At 40.5% G+C, this 23512-nt stretch overlaps 1 protein-coding gene across 1 annotated transcript in view; it reads left to right on the forward strand.

The window, feature by feature from the left end:
- GLIS1 (GLIS family zinc finger 1) overlaps window positions 1-23512 on the forward strand; it is a gene marked incomplete at both ends in the record, with an annotated part of 198824 nt that overhangs the window by 98567 nt on the left and 76745 nt on the right. Inside the window, one exon of the mRNA XM_084266375.1 lies at window positions 403-1504. Within this exon, the coding sequence (XP_084122501.1) occupies window positions 403-1504 (1102 nt within the window). The remainder of the gene's footprint in view (window positions 1-402; window positions 1505-23512) is intronic.

Below are 23512 nucleotides of genomic sequence, written 5' to 3' on the forward strand. Positions count from 1 at the left end.
CAAGGCATTCTCCCAGTGTGCTCTGAGGAAAATGCCAATATTTGAATAATTAAAAAATGCCCAAAGCTCTCAAACTTCGTTCTCAGCTATTGTTTTGCCCAATCTATTATGCATTGAAAACCTAGATTGTGATTGATGAACTGCCCGTAGCAGTGGAGGGGAGATTGTCTGTTCTATGTGTAACCCACTGTGTAAAATTAATCCTGTGTAAAATGATGCTGCCTTTACAAGGGTTGTAGAGGAAACACTGCAGAATTTTTTTGTGTAATTGCTGTGTTAGACAGGCAACATTCAGCAGAGAGCAAGTGCTTCCATTCTCCAGGGCTTAACAAATGTTGTGTCTTGTACAAAAATCATAAATCCTGTGGTAGTTAGTGACACTTAACAAAAACTGTATTACAGGTCACCCAGGTTCCAAGACTCAGTAGATTCTGCTGCTCCATGCCTGAATGGAAGTCACCCGGCTCAGCACATTAAACAAGAATGCCTGAGTGATTATAAGGTTCTGTCTGAGGCTTCCACACATAGGAGGATTACGGAGGGGATGGAGCTGAGAGCCTCCGGTAGTCTGCATCCAGAAATAGACCTAATGAATAATAGCTTTACAAATTCACTTTCATCCTACTTGTTTAATAATGAACATAGCTCCTCCCTGGGTCCTTTGTCACTTGGAACCCCTCAGCACTCGGCCAGGCTACAAACAAGCAACCTGAAGAAGAGATGCATCTCTGTTGTGCCGTCTTCAGCTGAAGGAATTGATATTACAGCTATCATCCGCACATCACAGACGTCACTGGTCACCTGTGTGAATGGACTGCGAACTAATTCAGCTGGCATTTCCTCTCATCCTGTGGAGATCAGTCATCACAGTGCTCAAAAATCCTCTCGGCCCCAGTCTTGCTCTCAGCCTGGAAACCCTTGCAGTATTCCCTCCCCTCCAGCATGTCTTGTACCTATTTCCACTGAATGTGACAGAGGTGACTGTGAGCAGATACAAATGCAGCAAGTCGAGGAAAATGGAAGCCTCAGCCTTATGATGAATGGTACTAACGTTCCTCATCAAAACACCTCGCACAGCACGCAGAAGGTGAGTTTCTTAAAACAAGAACCGGCTGACGATTATTCTTCCACTGCTGATCTTTTCCGACATCACCAGGGGCTGCCTCCCCCTTACCATCTACATCAGCAGCTAAGCCAGACTCAAGGGACACTGCCTCACTTACACGCCTCTATGTCTCCAAAGTCCCTTCAGCCCAGCGACGGGGATGAACAGGACCTCAGCAATGGCAAACAGGTCTGTCGGTGGATTGACTGCAGTGCCACTTACGACCAACAAGATGAACTGGTCAGACACATAGAAAAGACTCACATTGACCAGCGGAAAGGAGAGGACTTCACTTGCTTTTGGGCAGGCTGTGTCCGCCGATATAAACCCTTCAATGCTCGTTACAAACTGCTGATTCATATGAGAGTTCATTCTGGAGAAAAACCAAACAAGTGCATGGTAAGTCTGGAATATATTTATTTGAATAGAAACATATTACTCTGCTCTCTTTCTTGCTCTCTCTTCAGTCTTATTCCAATATAATTGTTGTGCTTTCCTGTAACTTCGTCTAAAGCAGGCTAGAAGGGGAATTGAAGAAAACCTTAATCTAGAAGGAAATGTTTGAGTAAGAAATACTGTAGTTCTTGGATAAGGGATTCGGTTTCCTTATATGAGAGCTTAACTTTTAATACAGTGCTTTATTTTTTTTAATATTCATTAAAGCATTAATAAAGTGATGATCAAAGCACGTAGCAGTCATTTAACGTAAAACAAGTCACTGAGCCTCGGGTGACATTTTTAATCAAGAAACATAAAACACATCTAATGAAATTCTTTTCATTCCTTCAGCTGAACAATAACCCATACAGTTGTGAGTGCAAAAGTTTAAAATGGTAGTTTAGAAAAGAAAAGGAAACTTGTTAAGGATTTTAAACAGTTAAAAGAATAAAAGGACTATCTTTAATTACTTTTTCAAAGGTTGTTAGGGGCTTTTTTAATTTGCAAAGCAGAGCTTTAAGAATAAGTAAAAACCATTGTTCTCTTCTGATCAAGAAGATGTAAACAACATCAGTGTTCCAAAAAGAGGATCTTGGGAATAGCACCATCTCTGCATCTGCCCACCATGATGACAATATGGCCAAACTAAAATAAAAGTTAATGACTTCCATTAAGCTTTCCACATGTTTGAAACAACAATGATATAAGACCCTGACTGAAGCAGATGAAGCAAAACAAGTTTGACATAAGCTTCCAAATTGGGCCATGAAATTTGGAAAGTCTTATTTGTAACAAGCGTATGCGCACGCGTGTGCGTGCGTGCACATAGACACACGCGCACACGCACAATTAAGCCCAAACAAAGGGAATGGTTATGGCAGCAGGTTGTGGTTCTTGATACACACAATTTTCAGCTATATGTCTAGTTTATTGTTTTGATCAGAAAAATGATATAATGGAAAATGCTTGTAAGGAAGTTAGATCAAGACAAACTTTTCCATGGCAAGCTGTAGCTGGAGGAATAGGAATAGGAAAGAATGTTTATATAAAACATTTACTTTTTTCACTTGTTCAAGGAAAAGCTTGTTGCCCTGCAATGATTTTGGAAGGGAGAAGGAAGAAAACAACAATATTCAAAACCTTTTACAGAGAAGAGTATTGTCATCCTGATTTATCTTTTTGCTTCCACTGGATAAATAATAACCCTTATTTTAGTATCTGCACTGTTCAGTGGGTATTCCCTAAAATAATATTGGAAACAATGCAGATATTTAGAGAACACCATCACGGTGTCTGAGATAAAATGGAAATGCTCTAAGACTTAACTGTTTCTCTTTCCTTTGAGAGAACTGACTAGCTCATTTGTGGAAGTAGCTGGATTACAATTTGTGAAAGTACAAAGGAATTTAACTTCCTGTGAATAATTTTTTTTGTTTTGGTCAGAAATTATCAAAGGATAATGAAAATTAGTTGCCTCTTTCCAAACAAAAGTGTAAGCAAGCTGTGAAATCATACAGATTTTATTTTAGCCTACTTTTTGGGTTTAGTCTTTTTATTATGTGGAGTGAGATCTGTCTTCTCCCTATTTTTATCTCACACTTTTAAAAAGAAACACTTAAAACATGAAACCATGATTAGCTTTACTATGATGCTGAAAGATTCAGTAGGCTCCATGGGTGAGGGAACTTTTGTCTTTTTCTGCAAAATGCATTGTATTGTATAACAGATATCTAATGTTACAGTCCCATTCCTACAGGAAACTGGATAAACCAGAGAGGTTAAATCATGTAATATCTTAGCAAATGCTAAAAATTTCCTCCTTTCAATTATGTTCCATCTGCATTAAAGAGCCAGCTTTTGATAACATCTCAAGCTTTGTTATTGACAGTAGATTAGAAAAACCTTTGCATTTGATGCTGCAGGCAGCCTTCATGGCACATGTACATAGCCTTGGCATGGAAGTACATCAAGGTCTGTTTTATTTGAGCAGATATTGTAGTTGTTCCCATACATGGAATGGCCCAATCAGGATTAGAGGCTTTACATTGCACATCTTGCTGTTAACTATTCTGTTCCCAGAATAAGAGCCTCCTACTCTCAGCAGTGATATCTATGTATTAAATGTTACACCCTGGAATCCTGTGTGGAGTACAGCTGGATCCAAGTGAGCACAGGAGAAATAAGTCTTCTTTACAAATTTAGTTTTCTACCCTGGAAAGACCTTGATCTATCAGGGACAAGATCCAAAGCTGCAACAAGGCTCCTTAAATTTATTAATATCAAGTGGGGATTATTTGCCCAGCAAATTCCATTCCACATTAAACAAGGGTTGCTGTGCAGTGTTTTGTTGTGCGGTGATGTCATGTCATTTTAAATGATGCCTTTTCTTTTGATGTGGTAATAATTGTGCTGTTATTCCTGCAAATTAAGAAGGCAATTCATTCTCTGTCTGTAGAGGTCTCCGATTTTGTTTCAGTTTTGCTGTAGCCCTGTTAAAGTAACTTTACATCTCTTGGTATTTGTAGTGGAGATTTTCTTTCGCTGTTCACAATTACCCATTGTACATTCTTTTTAAGCCCTTGATTTTGTTCCTGTCTGTAAGATTACTGGCTGACTAGGTATTGTACTGCTCAGGAGAAGCTGACAGAGAGCAGTACCCCACCCTCCTACATACAAGTACTTTTCCATGTAAAATTATTAATTTCTTATGACGGACTTTGCTACTATGTACTGTAATAGACAAAGGAATTTTGGAATTCAAGCTACTTGAGAACAGGAAATACATGAGACATTTTGATTGAAAAGTAAATGGTTTACTAAAACTGCAGTTAATCCTTTTATTATCTTTCCAACAGCAGTTTCCACAATACTTTCATGAGGTAAGCTTCCTTCAGTCCAACTGTAACACTCTCATCGTTACAGCTGGTTTAAATTTAGCTAGCCTGCTTCTTTCTTTACTACAGACAGTCGACAGGCAAAACAGTATCTGGTGTAGAGAACTACTGATGTTTTGGGTCCATACTTTGCTCGCTGTGTTTCATTGCCAAAACCGGTACTATGAGTATTCTGTTTTCATATTCTGTTAAATATTCTAATTAAGCGGTGCCTTCTCGTCATTGTGTTCCTCAGTTTGGTTTTTCCTTGGGCTCTGCAAGTAGTCTAAAGGAAACTACCTAATCTCTCTGCAATATCCTGTTATGTTTCATACTTAACTCATGTTATTTTAGTTTTATTAAATTTGGGGTTCATCTGCATTATAATCAAAAATATATCCAACAAAAATAATGATGCAATGCCTTTAAGACTTAAACTTCTGAAGATTAATTTCATGCTTTTTTAGATTTGATGTCCCAGACAATTGGAATTTTGATTGTCTGAGACAGCAAAAATTAGCAAGCTTAAATGGTTTTTGTTTAAAAAAAAATTAAAAAACGTTTCTCATAGCTGCATCTTCTGCTGCCTTTTAGTTCTTCCAATATTTTGGTGGGTAGAACCCTACTGATCTCCAGATATTGCATCCTCAGCTTAAGCCTCTGCTTGTACATGTTAATATAGACCTGCGCGTTTACTTGTCTACAGTTGTTTGAGTTGGACAACCCACAGTTGGCTTATCAGTTTACCCTCTTGTGCTCTTGTGGCTTCGTACACAGTAGAAAATTAAATTCCCATCACTGCATGTAATATGTGCTCAGGAAGCCTACGTTGCAGGCCTCCTCAGATGTGATCAGGGTAATTACATTTATATTACGTACTCCCTATGTATGCAGTTAGTGGGTGTCGTGACATACGTGATATCCCTGAAAGGAGCTGGACAGTGATGATAGCCAATTGTTGATGTCTCTAGTTCATGTATTGCAAAGAAAAAAAATGCCTCCCAGGTGTGTTCCAGACCCATCTGTGTCATTGTGTTCCTGCCTAGATATTTAAGACTTTGAAGCAGAATAATTTTTTCTTGCCTGTATCTAACATGTTCATTTTGAGAAGAGTCTTGATGCAATGACTTGGGTGCTGTACTGTACACAGCTTGTGCTTGTCAGCTTTTGAATCCCTGTGGGTGAGATACTACAGGTACTGCATTAAGCATGTGGAAATTGAGACAGAAAATTTAAGTAACTTGCCTAAAGGCACGTTCAGGCAATTCCAGCATTCCAGTGCAGATCTTGTGTTCATATCGCTACGTCACACAAACCAACCATTTGCAGTTTACCTATGAAACAAATTTTTGTACAGATTACATAAAGATAGTGGTCCTGCTGAACTTCCTGTTCCTTTTTACTGTACATCTTTGACGCAGGTGGGTTGACTTGTCATAAACCTGTGAAAACTTTCATGGTAAGACTCAGCTACATTTGTAACACTTCATGGGCAGCCACTTGGTTATTACAATTACAGGAGAAAGGGGCCTATTGACTAGATTAGTATTATGCTTTCTGCTGCTAAGGAAACCAGCACGGAATCTCTCTTCTCCGTAGACAGCAGGTATTATGCTGTCTGCGGTCAGTGGGGAGCTGTGTCTAGCAGTGCATGGTGAGTAATGAGATTGCTACAGGCCTCATCTACAGATGAGTGTAAGGGCTGATCCTATATCTGGAGGGAAAATAGGTCTGCATGCACCAGATTATATCCTTTTGAGTTACTTCACCTAAACAATAAGTTTCCATGCCCGACTCAGGGAATGTTGTGAAAAGTCTGGAAAGTATTTTCAGCTTTTGGAGTGGAGGGTGTTGTGCACCCATGCCAAAGGAGTGCTTTAAAAAAACAACAATAATATTAGCCTCACTTTCTTTCCTTTGAAGTTGATAGTAGGAAACATCCATTCTATCAAGGCTGCCTCACCAGAGATCTCTTTTTATTAGGTCTCTGATGACATTTCCCGATACTGTCAAGGAACTGCAACATTAAAAACACTGGGATAAGAGGAGCAGACAGCAATTCAGTGGTTTTGTGAAAATACAATGTTTGTTTGTTTACAAAACCCACTACAGATTACATGACAGTACAGATGGGTTTAAGCATACACCAGCACTGGAGGGCAGGCTGGCAGATGGCTTTAGGCTTGGCTCTGTCTCAACTCATGCCCAATAAATGTGAACTCTTGTCTGTCCACAGGAGAGCTCCAGAGTAGCAGAACTTGCAGAGCTAAAGCTGTAGAAGCTATTGCGTCCAGATTCTGCTCTGAGTGGGATTGTTGAGCATTTCACTGCTGTAGAACAGAAATGGAAGTGTGCATTATTTTCTGCAGATGGGACACACAGCACAATGGTGCAGTGCCTTTAGGGACCTGTCTTACCTAGGCTGAGCTGCAAAGGGAGTAGCAGCCACTGTTTTCCCTGAGGGGAAACTTCCCTTTGTGGCCCTGGGATTGCTCACCTTCAGGACATTCTATGAGGTGCATCAGCTTTATCAGGTTGATAGAAAAAGGTGCAGGATGCTGAGCCAGATGGACTTTTGCTCTGACCAAGCAGAGCTGGCTGCCTTTTCTGTTCTTTTCCTGTAGTTTGACATAGGTTAGGTCTGGCTGGCAATGCTCTCAGTTTTTTTTCCTTTCTGTTAATCTAAATAAATACAAATGAAGTAAATTCCAACTGTTGCTACCAGCAGCCAGAATGGTTTTCAGGTTCACTTGTGTGCCTTAATGTTATACGGGACATTGAAGAGTTATGATAAATGGAATATGGTGGTTAGAGGTATAGCATGGGACTTCCATGGAAGGGCTTTCCAGTACATACTTTTTTGTCCTACAAGAACATTTAATTCCACAATGTTTCATTTCATTTGGCTTGATAAATTATTAAGTAATTTGGGACTTGCTTAAAACAGAGTTATCCTGAAGTTTTCCTGGCATATTTAAACAGTGGGGGTCACTGTGTATTGATACTGCTGTTCATTCAGTCCTGTAAATAAAAGCCACAGTAGCATCACCACAGCATAGGGTGATGAAACTGCCCTAGGATACCATGTAATTAATCACCACTACTGTGGTGTTCAGAGTGTTGGATAATTTCCACTAATAATACTTAGTATCTACTGGAGGTAGGGTGATAGGACTAAGCACATAGTGATTATGGAACAGGTAGTCTTGTGGCACAAGGATGGATATTCATTTCCATTTCAGAAATTTTACTAGGCATTCCATGTCAGTTTTTTCAAACCAATAGTAGTGCCATTGTAAAACAGAGCTTTGAGAAGGAAACCAATCTGCATCACATTCCATTTGGAAAGTCAAATGATGGGGAGGACAGGGAACAGGATGGGAGAATTTTGTTACTACTGGCATTTTCTAAAGAGTGTACTATTTTGGCAGTAATGAAATCTTTCTGTATTTTAACCCATCTTTTTTGCCTTTCTATTTCGTAATGAAAAAGTTTTAAACAAAGACACTTTTTTGGTTGTTTAAAAACTCTCCCATTTGATTTATTCAACTTTTAAATTTTGTTAGTGTAGTCCCCCAGACAATTCTATTTCAGCCCATCCTGGACTGATTTATCTTCATTCTTCAGTGTTTTGATTTGGCTACTGAAATACATATTTTTTTACCACAATTCCAACTGTGACATGATTTGAGAAGAAGGAAAATAATCAACTTTCCTACAAAGCAGCAGAAATTTGTCAAAATCCTATGCACTCTGAGCTTTTTAGAAATACTTGACAGAGGTCTGATTGACAGGGAACATCTTGAAGGAAGGAAACATTTTTGAATTAAAAATGGTTCTCTACAGTGACTACACTGCTTGGCACGGTTGTGGCACATAGAAGAGGTAGTTGTGTCAGAACTACTCCACACTGAGCAAAGTCACTCATGTTCTTTGTCAAATAATACAGGCTAAAGTATGCCCAGCTTAGAAAAGTGAAATTTATTAGTTGTGACCTCCGATGTCTGGCTGCCAGACAAACTTCTAGGCATGTCTCCCAGGTCTCTTTGGAAAATTTCTGCTAGGCTCCTTTCCCTTCCCTTTGCCCAGTTTGAACACAAAATTGACATCTAGATACCATGTTTTTATCTTTATCCTCTTGTCCCACAAAACTCATTTCTCATTTTAAGACACTCAGAATTATTTCCAGCTCTGCTGTGGCCTGGCTCTGGACGATACTCCGCATGTAGATTTATTCAAACCCCAGTCTCAGCACAGACCTGTAAACCTCTCATGGGGCATCACCTTTTGAAGATATCTTGCAAGCAGCCTCTTAACTCCCAATTCATTCCAGCTGCACCACAAGATCACTTTCTTTGCCATGCAGATCAATGAATTCTATCAAATAATCACATCTGAAGATGCAAAACAGGAAAGGCTTCCCAGCCTCTAAGAACTGGGTTTGCAGTAACTCTTAAGGGTTTCTGTAGCTCACCGTTTACCATGTAGCAAAAGAGTGACAAGATTTCTTTCTCACTGTGCCTCCTGTCTGGGAGTGAACTGCCCATGTTTCGCTGTATGAATCTGCACAGTAGTAAAGATCAAGTGATACACCCTCAACTAGTCAGATAGATTTGCCGGAGCAGTAAAACTCCTGCTTTTTGTAGGAATGTCATAATACATCTCAAGAGTACCCCAAAGATGTGTCCAACAGCCATGTCCTAAAACTATAATTCTGCAGGGTCCATCATAATTTTGGCAGGGTGACTTGTCTCCAGAAGATCTGAGAAAGAAGGTTGTATTCAGTGATTTGGAGACAGTCTGCTGTTGTCTCGTATCTGGGAGCAGTGAGAGGAGATTCCATCCTGTCCTCATCCTCCCCCCCAAATTTCATTTAAAAAAAAAATTGCATCTGTATATTATTAATCCTGTCATTTAGAAGGTGGAGAGCTTGAAAGTTCTAAAATTTTGAAGTCTTTGTGATTGTGTTCTTGAGGTTAAGTGCTTGGCTTTACTTTATTCCTGTGTATGTGTTCTGTGGGGATTATTAAAAATGGCATGGAATTGTTCTGAACTCTGTGATTGAGCCTTTCTGAACAGCGATTAACCTCACGGAGGAAAAATAGTTTGAATCACCTGGCAGAAGGCTTGTTCAAATTAAAAAGCAGTAAAATTAAATATTGTTTAAAAACTATGCCAACGATATATTCATTAATGCTTCTTATTAGGCAACACGTTTTAATACTCTGTATTAGTGAAACATATGTCATTTAATAAAAATGTTAATCTGCATTTGCAGGCAGCACAGAGGCTGTATAGTGTAATCTCAGGGGAGAAAGAGGAATTTAGTGCACATAAAAACTTTATGCAGTCATTTATGCAGTTGGATCTGAGTTCTAAATGCGATGCATTTGTTTGTTCCTTCGGGGCAAACCAGCAACAGCTCGCCTTTAACAATTGGATGAGAAATAAAAAGCCATCGTTCCACAGCACAGGCTGTTTAGATCGGCTTGGGCTTCACAATGGGCCACGTCCTGAAACCTTCACTCACTTGTTTAGCGAGTAGTCTAGTGGGCCTAGTAAAAAAGTAATGTGCTATTTAAACTAAATATATCAAAACTTGACCTTCTGGCATCTGACAACTCACGTTGAGCAAGATTTTCAAAAGCAGACCCTGGTTTGGGATAGCTTTGTTTTGGGGGTGCCATGCTCTGGAGTTGAGGTCTTCATTCTCTCAAACCAGACAGTGTGTAACTGAGTTACTGAAATTTCATGAGCAGCTCTGGAAGCTTTGACCTTAGATCTCCCATTTCCTCACAAGCACAATGAAATAAATCTCTCTGGAGCACAGTGAGGGTGAATAATCACAGTGAGATAGTGAGGCCACTGATGTAACACATCTATAATGGTATTTTGCATCTCTAATTGCTCCTTCTGCTGAGAATCTCACTGCTCTTTCATGCTTCTGCCCACAGCATTTCCTGTGTGGTGAAAACTCTTGTGCCCAAGTTCCAGGTGCAGCTGAATTAAGGCAACTACTCTGCTACTTTCTGTCCCTGTTGACAGTGGTGTAATTCTGAAGAAACCCTGAATTTATGCTGGGGTACATGAGCCCAGAGTGACTCGGCTATGAAATGCCAGAAGTCACACATTGAGCTCCTGGCAGAAAAGGCAAGAAAAAGACCTCTGTCTTCCCAAAGTGTTTTCTCTTCCATGAATTTCTTAAATTTGGTGTGAGACTATGCACCCTTCTTGACTAGAAACCCCCTTCCAATTCAGAGCATTATTCACATGAGTAAAAGTATGCAAGACAACGATTTTATTCAGCTGTACACTGGCTTTCAAAGAAAACGTTGCCATTACAGACTGTTCGGCGCCTTGTATTCGATCTCTAGGACACCTGCATTTACGGGGTTTGGGTAAGTCAGGAGGGGCTTCCTTCCAAAGAGCTGTGCATTTATATCGCAGATATTTGTCACTGCCTGACTTTTGTATTTACATCCCTGGGCTGATTGAGGAGTCAAGGAACAATAGGAGTTTTATTTCAAAGTCTGCTTTTGTTGTCTGTAGCAGTGTCTTCCCTCCATCTCCTTTTATTGTTGTGTACAGATAACATATGAGTGAAGAGATCCTTCACTCAGGTACAGTGTAGCCGCAGTGTTAAATAATTGATCTTGATCTTTCTTTTGAAACTGCATCCAAGGCATTTAAAAGTGGGAAATGGAAAAAGCATGTTCTCATAATCCAGCTCAGTAAAGTTTGCACAACTGCTCTTTGTTTCATCATCCCTACAATAAATCTTTCATTTTTGCCAATTGAGAATGCCTACTAAATCTGCAAATGATTACTTCCCTGAATTGTGTTGGGATTCTTGCAATACATTTTTCTTACATGGGTAATGATAAAATAAGAGTCCATCAAAAATATTTTATTGCCTGGCAGAGAGCCTTTTATGAAATGGTTTTGATTCAAGGAGATTCTTCCAAGTGTTTTAGAACCGTTGCTTACAACTTTCCTTTAACCCTTGCATGGAGGGCTGCCAGGCCCTGGGAATGTCAGAAATAACGTTAGTCAATCAGCAGAACGTGGGACCTGGGTATCAATTTAACCTGCAGCCCTTGGACTCAGACTGAGAGCACGCTGCTTCAGCATGTACTTGTAAAGGGTATTGTGTTACTATTAGATTAGAAAGCTGATGAATGTCAGACTGGTGGGAACCTTGTAAAACTAATCTGCTGTGTCCATGTTGATATGATTTCACTCTGTTTCGGTAAGAGAGTGGGGAAGATGGAGTATTAGCAAAAGGAAAACACGAGGCAGAAGTGGTAGGGCCATGTGGGTCACTGAGCTCAGCTTCTGCAATCCCAGGTATCCTTACATTAATCCTTTCAGTAAATGCAGAGGCACAGCACACCTTTACAGCTGGCCCTTTGAGAAAGGTGTATTGCCAATGCTATGATTTGTAAGTCAGGATCTTTCAAAGTCACGTGAAACAAACCTTGCCCTTTTTCCCCCAGTTTCAAAATGGGTACAGCTACATTTGTCTGCCTTTGTGCAGGAGCTGACCAGCTAAGGGAACTGCTTTGCTTTCCCTTAGAGAGAGATAGAGTCTCAATCTGGTTTCCCACAGATCTCAGCCACACTCGCACGTAAAACAAGGCCCAGGAAGCTACTTCTGGAATGGCAGAAGTCATGATCCCTGGAAACATTCTAACACTGCAGAGAGAAAGGATCTGGCAAAAGATCTACCTTGTGATACTTGCTTGCACTCACAGAAAAACAGCAGTAGACCTGACTCAGTGTGGGGTGCTCTCAACAAAACCACATCTAATGTTTGACTTGTTGCCCACTTGCCTCCATGCAATAAATTGTCTCCTCAGAGGAGACGTGGGGAGAGCAGAAAAAAGCAGTTTATGTGAAAATATTTGAAAGCATCACAGTTATTCACAGACTTTTATCTTCCTGCATATCCTCAAACATAACATCTTTAATTGCATGGTCAAAGTGATCTCAGAGTTCACTGTTTACAATGCTTTGGTGTAACTAAACAGATCTAGCTAGTGCTTTGTCTTCAAGGCCAAGGAGTGAAAAAATGGCAGAGATAAGCATCAGATGCACAGCGCACACTAGCTTAGCCAGTGCAAGTCTTAGCCAGGTAGATGCTAAATAGCATGCTTTATGCTTCAGATTGGCATACCTCCTCTTGTATATGTGGTACATCTGGGCTGAAGCGATATGCCAAAGTTATCTCAGATGATCAGTGGCCATTTTTGTTCAGATTTTGAAAGAAGGCAGTCAAATACTTTGGGATGTGAAGAGGGTGTGCGGAATTTAGAGAGTGAGGTATTGGAGGTACACAGTGAACATCACAGAAAGGCCAGGTAAGGGATTCTGCATCATCTCTCCTCATAGATGGATATAGAAAAGCAGTGAACTTAGAACTTTTGAAAGAAAAAGGTTTTTAACACAAAGCAAAGTAGAAGGGATCAGAGCAGAAGGTACCTTTGTGAGGCACGGATATTCTTAACTGGGGACTGTGATATCCCTAACCTCACATCAGTGTATCTCAGGAAACTTGTAGCTGGGCCACAAGGATGACAGCACATTTAAAACATGAATATTTGTAGCTGCATTACTTCATTTCTAGTGCTGTAAAAATACCATTCACATAATGGAGTAATGGCCTGCAAGTTCTCATGATTTCAACTGTTTTGGAGTTACAGGAGTTCTGTTCCTTTATGGCAAGCATCCATTTCTCATTTTAGCATCTTTGGCACTCGTGTAAAGGATGGGAAATTAAAAAATGATTAAAGGGACAGAGAGACAGTCTTTTAAGCAAAGATTAAAGGAATTAAACAAGGGCTGGGGTGGGGAAAACAAGGAAAGGGAGGGATTGTTTAGAAGAGAGTAGAGAATAAGTAGGGGCGAACAGGCAAAATACAGCAAAGGAAAATGTAGAGCTAATCTTTCAGTAAAAGTTTCCTAAAAATGAGGTATATTTTAGAGTGGAATAATTTGATAGTGGAAATAGAAGATGCTCAACTGTATGAACAACATAAGCTGGACTGTGAAAAACTGAAAAATACATTGTAGAGAGTAATTTTGAATGTAAATGTGTTCCTGATTTCTGCCATTCTGTGAAAACTGTTTGCAGCTGTAGGCGTAAGAGAAGGAACTGCGTAAGCAGGCAAAGGAGTGCAGTTAAAGCCTTCAGGTGTCTGCACTCTCAAGATAACTATTTGTCATAGCTGTTGCTGTGAGGTAGGTGGAGATAGTCACCATGCAGGGAGATGGTGCTCAGCATCCCCTAAGGCAGGAGCCCCACTGTCCTCCAAGGCAAGGCTTCAGACCATTTCAGAAACGGATGCTTGCTTTGCTGCTGGCAAGTATGAAATCAGAGGTGACTGGCTAGAGCAGTTGGCTTGCCAAGACAGATACCTTTTGTTTTGCTTTGTCCTTACCAGATTTGACCTTTATAAAACAAAAAGTTTCTTCTCACTGTGAATTAAAGCTTTGCTGTTGATTCCAGTGAATGCTAATGTGCTGCATAGACCATCATGCCAGAAATGACTGTGCCATGATCTACAGATATTTTATTTTGTCTGTGAAATGGGGCAGATAAAGACTGTTCACCATGGCAGCTTCACCTGCAGATTCCTGGTCCAACTTCTTCAAAATTGAGGCAGTGAAATTCAAGTTTTGGATCAAGTTTGTTTGGTGTCTGTTGATCGGAGTCCCAGAGCCTCAGGGTCTGGTCTGTGTTTGGCTGGGGAAGGGCGAAGGGCACAGCTGCACTGGCCGTGTGGGAGCTGTGCAGATATGGGATCACAGTCAGATGATGCTAAGCAAAACCTGGGGAGAGGGAAAGAAGCCAGCTCCTTTCTGGACATCTCCTCTGCTAAATCTGTACTTCGGCCTATGTTTGTCATTTTTTCTGTGTCTTTGAGCATGATGGACATGGCAGAAAAGCAAGATAATGAAAAGCATGATAATGCTGCCTTCCTGTTCTATGTTTGGCAAGGATTGAGATTCATTGCAAAGGTGTTTGCTCATCAGAAACACAGAGCATACCAGCTCTCTATTTGCTCTTAGTATTTGCACCAGCCATTTTCCATAAGTTGGTCCCTTTAGCATGTGAAAGGACCCCTGTAAGAATTTGTCTGACGGTTATAGGTGGATGACAGAGGACTGTCTTTGTGTAATACCAGCAGTGCAGTAGGTAGATTAAGCTCAATGTGAATATTTCAGCTTGTCAGATACAGGCTCTGATACGTGTAAATGGTTTTAGGAAAGTCTGTGTTACAACGTATCTCTGAATGGCAAGAGAAAGAAATGGGTATTGTAGTCATCCCAAATACTTTCAATTTCGATTGTTTATAGCAACGCTGACAGAAACTAACACTACACACAAAACTGGTTTTGAAACTGCCCTTTTTTCAGAGTTAATGACCCACAGGCTAATGGAAATTTGCCAGTTTTTACCAGCTGGGATCTGGCCTGATTTTGCTGGGAAAGAAAAGTGCAAGGCAAAGAAACCATTTGGATTTTTGAAAGTCTGTGATGGTTGTCTTCTTTCATTATAGAGCCTTCGCTTTTTTGTATGTTGTGTTTATAATTGACCTGTACTTAGCAAAAATGCTTGCTTTGTCCAAGGACAGCATACCCTGATCGCCCAGGAATTCCCTTTGACAACTGCATTGAGATCCACTTCTGTGAAAACCCAAACCCATCCCAGACAGCGTGAAAGGACTTCTATTAAATCATGGCTTTGAGGATCCACTGACACAGCTCTAGCTCCATCCAGTAGAGGGTAGTCATATGCATTTTATGATATATTACTCCATTTATTGCACTTGGGTCGTTCCAAGGCATTACCTGGGGACTTCTCACATGATAGGCATGGCTGATTTGGCTCACATAATTAACCTGGGAAAGGCAGACTCTGTACCTCAGTGAGTTTCTTTGTAAAATCAACAAAAGAGAGGGAGTGAGCCATTTATACCAATTATATACATAAAAAATAATCCCTAAAGGCAAGGCTCTATAACGTGCATTATGTTCAGGCAAGTATGGGATCATTAGTGTCGTTCATGATAATTTGATTTACCCCCATAGTTTCCAAACAATACGTAGCTCATAGCTTTGTGAATTGATGTGTGTTAAGAATTGCACGGCAGCCTGACGTTTTTAGAAGGAAAACTACGTCTTTGTATGATGAGGGTTCTTTTGTTGTAAAAAGTTTCTTTTCTAAGATGTTACTTCAGTTCACACTAAACAAACTGATTCTGGAGTTTTCAGTCTCCGTTTGCCAGAGACGAATTGTGAAAGCATTTAATTGTAGCCTAAACAAAACCATATTTTCCTTAAAAACATGGCAGCATATCATTCTAAATCTATGATGCTTTGCCCAGGAACCATTTCAAGCAAAAAAAACCCCAGTGTGCAAAATAGCCACCTTAGACAAAATAAACTATCAAACCTGTATATTAAATTGAGTGCTTCTGATTGCAACGTTGCACTGAAAATGTTGTCATTGTTTCAACTCTGTCCCTCCATGCAGTCAAAGACACCACTGTGTACTTAAGAAAATGGTAAATATAGAATACTGGCAAATATAGCTTAAATACAGTTACCAGTAAACAACTTTAGCTGGGCTGTCCAATTTCCAGGATTGATTGCAGCCAATTTTAATTTATATTATGAAAGAGGAAGAACAGAGAGCCTTTAAATCCAGATTCTCTGTTTCTTACAAGATGTATCCATGTACAGTGGCTTTATTCATGACCTGGGTCTGGTTCTGATGAATTATGATAAATGTTTCATAATGTTATTATAGAAATGATAGATACATCATTTAGCTATCAAGTTGTTTGGCGTATGTGAGGGGAAGAGAAGACGGTGGTGGGAGGAAAGGCTGAGAGCAGAAAGTGTAATTGTTCTGCTAAATATGTAGAGATGTTTGGTGATGAGAAAGCAGCTTTCTGTTGCTGGATGTGTTGGAGCAGCCATAAAGTGGCCATGGCAAGTCCAGGGTAGGATTATAAGTAACACAGCATGGGCTGGCAGAAGGTGCTGCTCTCCCAGCCTCCCATCTGTGCTATATTTTGGCCTGTCCACTCTTGATCAACCAGTGACCGCACAGAGCTGTCAGGGAAAGACACCTCTGGTTCCCCGTGGTGTCCCCCGCTGTGGTCTCTCCGGGCAGGGCAGGGTCTCCAGCCTTTGTGCACCTGCATGGAGCCTTTGCAGCTGCAAACTTTAAACCTCTGCCAATTCCTAGAGGCAAATTTCAGCTGCGCTGAAAAGCAGGGGCATAATTCCCATTGACCGCAAACAAGTGGGAGCACAGCCAAGGCCGGAATGATACAAGCTTAATAATCAAGCCCTAGTTCACAAGATGTTGAGTGCTTCTGCTGCTGAGGTGGATGACTTTCCCTGAGCTTTGCTGTACTGCACACAGCTCCATTGTACCATACCTCTGAATGCTGCTCTCCGTAAGCTGGTCCACAGGTTTGAAAACAGGGTGATTCAGTTTGGTGATTCAGTTTGGGAGGCTTTGAAGTTTTTTAGCTCAGGTTTAGGGAAAATATGCAACATGAATCATCCAGGGACTTTGTTTTCTCAGTGAATTCTATGGTAATTGCACATTACAGCAATGTTTAGGGCAAAACAGTATAAGACATTGGAACCTTTTGTTAACTGCCAGTCATATCCCACTGAAAGCCAAGTGTTCCTCAAATTAAGCAGACAACTCATGGCTGGCTGTTGTCTGGAGATGGGGAGAGGGTGGAGAGGAGCATGGTACGTTTGAATGTATCAATGTGCGGTGCAAAAAGGAGAGGAAAGAAACGACTCCTTCATTCTTTCTTCCTTTATAAATCTGGCCCTCTCTGTTTCACGGTAGATGCAGAATTTTAACTTTACCACATGGTGATTGCTTTAACTTTTGGTCTTGGGGTATCCAGGAAACAAAAACTCAAGAAGTAGTGGAAAAAGGACTGTTACTTATTTATTAGTGCAGTGTATTAGTTAATTCTGGAATTAGTACAACTGACAGCTGATAGAGGTGCTTAGGCCAGCGTGTCAGTTGTATCCCCTTCATCAGGGTCCTGATAGTATCAAAATTAGGCCTGCTAGGTGGCCACAGCACCATCCATGGTCATGTGAGCATCCATGAGGGGCATCCTCATCCCTGGACTGGTGCAGGGAGACCTTGTCAACTGCCAAGGTCAGCAGAAGGTTCAGGTATCCCATTTTCACTTGTCTTTTGTAATGGTTACTCTCTGGAGGGAGCTGGTTGAGAACAGAAAAGGACTTATGAAAAGCACTTGCGTTTGTAGAAGCTTAAAGGTTTCTCAGACCCTATGGTAGTAAGATGAAGTCTTGGAAATACCAGAGACAGGGTAGATGGGGCTGGTGTTTGGCACAAGAGAGGTGCTGAACATGTTTTGGTTCGGGACACAAGCTCTGTTTCCCCTTCAGGAAGGCGAAAGGTAGCTGTGTGGGAGTCCTGTGGCTCAGCCGCAGCCCCAGGGTCTGTTTGGTTTGGATATTTCTGATCTCACTACCTCTTTGGTTGGTACTTTGGGTTTTAGCAGCCATGTCCTATGCAGTAGCTATTTTGGAGCTTGGCTTCCTTTGTGTGTTCCCGGTCTATTCATTAATAATAATGGACTCTAAAATCCTTGCTCTTTTTTTGAGTTATCAAAATAAATGCAGACTTTATGACCAGTTTTAGTCATATGTGGGCTATATGATGTGTGCTACTTAAATATTTGCTCATCACCCTACCTTCCTGCTGCCTTATTAAGCTTGGCTCCAATGAGGATTAAGTTGAGAGTGAAGGGAAAGAGTTCACCTTTACTTCCAAAGTTACTCATGATGTGTTTGGAAAGATAAACAGAAAGAGAACGCAGAGAAAATGTGAAGAACATGTATATGAGTTAACAGGCTCACAACATGGAAAATAAGAAAATCAGAGGTTACATCATGTAATTGTAAGTATACATTATTTTGTTTTCACAACTATTATTCAACAGTGGGATGAATCCTTGAGTCATCTACTGTTTGAACTTCCAAAATGGCTTGTGGTTGTTCCATCGTTCTTCTCACACAGTCCCCAAAGACGCAAAAGTTAGAGGCAGTGATTAATCTCTCTATATTAGTGGCCTGATGCAGCAGTTACTGATGTCAAGAGAAAGCTCCTCATATAATCCAACAAACTTTGGAGCAGGCCAGTGACTTTTAAATATCTTTCGTAAGCAGCAAATGAGAAGCAAGGTAGGGGAATCTTTCCATGTCCTGTAGACCCAGTTAAACAAACTGCTCTATTCTGTTGCAAGACTATCTAGAAATCTTATAATATACATACAAACACACAAACACGTGGCTCATAATTCATTGTGATCGCTTCCTACCTTTGATCTTTTGTTTTACTTAACATCACTTGTGTGCATATGTGTGTATGTGAGAGTAAATAACTTAATCCTAATTGTCTGAAGATATACATATAGACATATAACAAAATGGATTGTTTATATAATGCCATAAATGAGCATAGTGTTTGTGTGTAAATTATATTTATATATAAATTTCCTACAGTCTATATGGCCAATATAAATAAATTCTTGTCACGGTAGTGGTTTTTATCTATATATCTGCCTTATAAACTAGCAGGTAATAATTTAATTCAAAAGGTCCTTCCAAAAATGCAATTAATGTCTTTTGTTATAGTTTCCCTGGGTTTAATAATCCCCTCTTCCAGATTTATATTGGTTTCTGGAAAGTAATGCTTATTAGAGTGTTTTTCCAAATTGGCCACAATAATCCACTGAAATCTGCCAGCTGAATCATTGCTATGCTTGTGAAATTGCCAGGATCGCCTGACAGTTATTACTGGGGTAGAAGGGGAGGGGGAAAGGGAATGAAAGTTTCATAATATGTCACTGTTATTGATACCTTGGCTATGGGTCTTAGATTTGGATTGAAATGTTTACCAAATTCTATATGAAACATGGAATGCCTGGTGGTAGATTTGCAGCACTGCTCTAATGGAGACAAAATCTAGTAATTTCATTAGGCAACTGTACTTTATTCTATAGATATTTTAAACATATCTATATATATGTACATTTTGTGAGTATGTAAGTATATACATTGATGTATGTACATGGGCACACTCCCTCTGTCCCCTTCCTTCCCTCAGCCTGGTTTGTGGAGAAAGGAAGGGTTTATCTCTTTCCTGAACCAGGGTCATGCTTTATGTGTAAAATCCCAACGTCAGTGTCAGACATGGTGGTTAAATCATTCACCTCCTGCATGTTTAACACCTCAGTGTGCTCATTCTTTTCTGTGTACTGCAAGTGAATGTAGGAGACAGGGAGTGAGTAGCTGTAGGTGAGATAAGCGTACGGAGCCCATTTTGCAGCATCTCAGTTAACTTTTCCTGGGAACTGCTGCTGAACTGGACCCTGGCCCTCATTTTGAGAGGGGTTCAGATCCCTAGCAGTTGCTGATCCTAGTGCCTGAATGAAAGGTAGAGGAAAGAGTAGCAGGGCTATGACCAACCAGTGCTATGCCAGAGGGAGAAAGACAAGATGCCTCCCCCATTCTGAGCCCTGGCACTTCTGCTGCGACAGGCCCTGTGCGGGGATAAATATTGCGCCCAACAGCCTGGTGAGACTTTGCTCAGGGCAGTGCCCACCCCTAGTGAACATTTATGCTTTGGAATTACATGGTGGTGGTGTAAAGAAGCTGTTGTTAAAATAATCCATCCTACAGGCGGGGTAGGAGGTGTGAGAAAGAGAAGTATGCTGATGCAGAGGTGGCTGGACAGTGCTGCGTAAATACACGTCGATGTGCTTGTGTGGAACAAGTGTCATACACTGGGAGTGCATTGGCATTGCCCTGCTTAGGTGGAGCAGATCCAAAGTCTTCCTGATAAAAGGCATAAAAGCCATTCACATCTGGGGTTTTCTGTTTGTGTTGTTGCAGCTACAGCAGCTTTATTATTAAAGTGTTGCCTTTTTCTGTAGATTTTGAGCTTAGATAGCAGATGCCCATTTCAGTAAACCCAGAAAAATAAGATTCTGAAATATTTTTAAATACCACAATATGTGGTTAAAATTATTTGAATCTCAGCAGATGTTGATATACAAACTCATGCTTTAAAGCAATACACTTCCACCAAATTATCCTTGTGATAATGGTTCCTTTAAGTACCAGCCAGTGCAAAAGGCGCGTTGCTTTGGAAGTGTCTTTCTGTTCGTTCCTGTGCTCTCATTGCACGTAGGGTCGGTTGGAGTGCTTTGCAGTTTGAGGGAGCAGCCACGCAGGCATATGCTTTCCCCTTGCATATGTTGCGATCTGTCTGTGACAAGCCTAAGTGACAGGCAACACGTGAAGAATCAGCAGCGCTGTTTATGTTTGAACACCGAATACTGAAGTTAGTGGAAGCCAACTGGATTGCAGAAACAGTTGTCTTCGATTTTTATAGCCTCATAATTTGTAAGACAATTTTTATTACTCTGATTGGAACCGAGATGATGTTTGTAATGCCTGTTTATGCCATTTCAAACTTGAACATAAATCTCATTTTTTAAGGGGATTTTGTGGTTTTCTTGGCTTTATGGATTTTTTTTTTTTATCCTTCTTTTATGCATTCTGCTAAATTAAACCAAAATAAACCCAAGGAAAAAAGTGATTCTTTAAAACAAATTTATTATTTTATCCCTTCTTTGGACAGGAATTTTCATCAGGAGACAAGGATAGAACATTCTATTCAGACTTCGCTTGCTGATTTACGCTGCCATCGTTATAGAAGCCATAATGATGTCCAATAACTAGTAACAGGAACTCTGAGGAAAAGCTTTGTAATACAACGCCTCTCCCCTTTTTCTCCAGCAGCTTTGCTGGTGGTCCAGACGTAATTCTAAAACGTGTTAGATCGTTCTCAGAGAGAACCATGCAGCTTCTTTTGTTTTAAGAGGAGTCTGGGCCTAAGATGCCATCGTGTCAGCTTCTGCCTTGGCTCTGAGGTGTGGGAGGCTTACCCTAGGACGTTTTAAATTAAGAAAAGATAGCTCTTGGGTTCTTCTACAAAGCAGACCTTGGATTCTGGTGGGGTAACTTACAGGGGATGCTCCTAACCCAGCGGTGGGATTCTGTCTTAAGTCTCACAGATAACATTTAAGATTACAGAGTTTATACATAGCAGCATGTGCCTGCAAGTCTGATTCATTCCTAAAACAAACCAAAGATACGTGATAAACCCATCAGTGGTTTACTGTAGACATGCGTTGATGCCAGCAGTTTTGTTCAACATGTATAAGTACTTTTAAAAGGTAGCAAGTGCTATCCAGATGCAGAGCTGATACTAAAGGTAGTAAGAATCACTTGCCACTTGAAATTAAACTGGACAGTTTCATTCAGAAAGTCCCATTCTGAGGATCGCAATGGTAGTAGAGCACAGTGACATCAAGGAATAAGCCTTTGCCAGCAGCTACTGCAGAGGAGCAGGTGAGATGTGACTGCTTTTTCCTATGTTTATACATAGAAAATGACTGTGGTAAGCCTGTGGTGTCTGCTAGCAAATACTGACTTGTTAATGTTTCCCAATATAAGTGGTGCATGTTTTATCAGCATTACCAAAACTACTGGTTTGGGTTGTTTTTTTTAAAAATCCCATTATTTTCAGCTGTTCATTATTATGGTTGTGTGTTGTTTATGGAGGTTATTTCACTATGGGTGCTTGGAGTTGTGTGCTGTGTGAGGAAAAGTTGGTTGTTTCTCCTGTGTAAGTGTGTGTATAGTACTTGGGTTTGGATGGGTTTTTTCAGATTAAGATTTCTCCCACTGCAAAGAGGGATGTTGGCATCCAGGCTTGACCACAAGTGAATCGCACTTGTTAATGTTTAGATGAACAAATAACATTTGCAATGAAAAAAATCTTACATGAAAAATTTAGGAAAAATTATTTGTGCCAAAAAGGTTTTTTTATCCCTGGCTCTCTATTCTAAGTACCTCTAGCAAAGTCTCTGGGACTGCTTTGGTGCCAGTGAGATCAGAATCTAGCCCCTGTGTGACAGATACCCTTTGATTGACTGGACAATGCAAAAGACACATGCAGCATCATGTTGTTTTAGCAACTAATATTTGACAATTTAAAAAGGTTTTCTTTTAGGCTGAGTTTTATGTTAAGCTGTTTACATTAAAGTGGCATCCAATTAAAGTGCATCATGTAACCCACATCACAGTTCAGCACACATTTTCTGTTTTAACTGACATATGGCCCCATTTATGAAAATAAAAATCATCATGTTTTGATGATAAGTTCACATAATTTATGTGGAAAAGCAGGGGAAGAGAAGCAGGGAGAGGGAATGATTTTACTGTGTAAAGCTATTATTTTCTGTGGTTCATTAAATGTCTTTTAACCCATGTGCACAGGCAAATCCCTTCTCTCTCAATTCCTGCTCCCCCCCTGCCACTGGACAAAGGGACTTAAGATCTTTTATAGGCAGACACAGTCAATACACAGAAACACTTTGTACAGTATCATCCCATAATCCCATATCACAGACATTTTTACAGTGAGGGATTCTTTAGTATTCTGCAGGGTAGATAAATTAGTTAACCTAAAACCCAGGTGGTGGACACCAGAGTTAAAGCCTATTTCCCTTTGGTTGTCTGAAGGCTTGAATGGCTGTGAGGATTCTCTGATGTCTAGGAACGATGGTTCTTTGGTATCTTCTGCTGAGGTCTTTTCCTCAACCTCTCCCCTAGTCAGATACCAATTGTCGTAAAAATTAGTAGGAACTTAGTATCTTTGAAACCAGAAACCCTTTCAAATTTGCCTGGAATTTTCTCTCTATACAGAAAAGTCTTTCTGTCTTGCAGACCTGAGTCTTCCAGGAAAGGCAGGTTTCTTTCATCAGTGTAACCTGTTCATAAGGAAAATCGCTCTTTGTATAAAATGGGCGTGATTGAGGGACGCCTCAGCACAAACGTGGGGATCTCAGGCCATCTACAGCCAAGGCTGGAAGTTTGGTGTGTCTGCCTGTGCTCTGAACTTCACTAACACTGACTCTGCAAAAAACACTAAGGCTCTAAGATTAAT

The sequence above is a fragment of the Gallinula chloropus genome, assembly GCF_964237585.1.
Source record: "Gallinula chloropus genome assembly, chromosome: 6".
Taxonomy (NCBI): Eukaryota; Metazoa; Chordata; class Aves; order Gruiformes; family Rallidae; genus Gallinula; species Gallinula chloropus.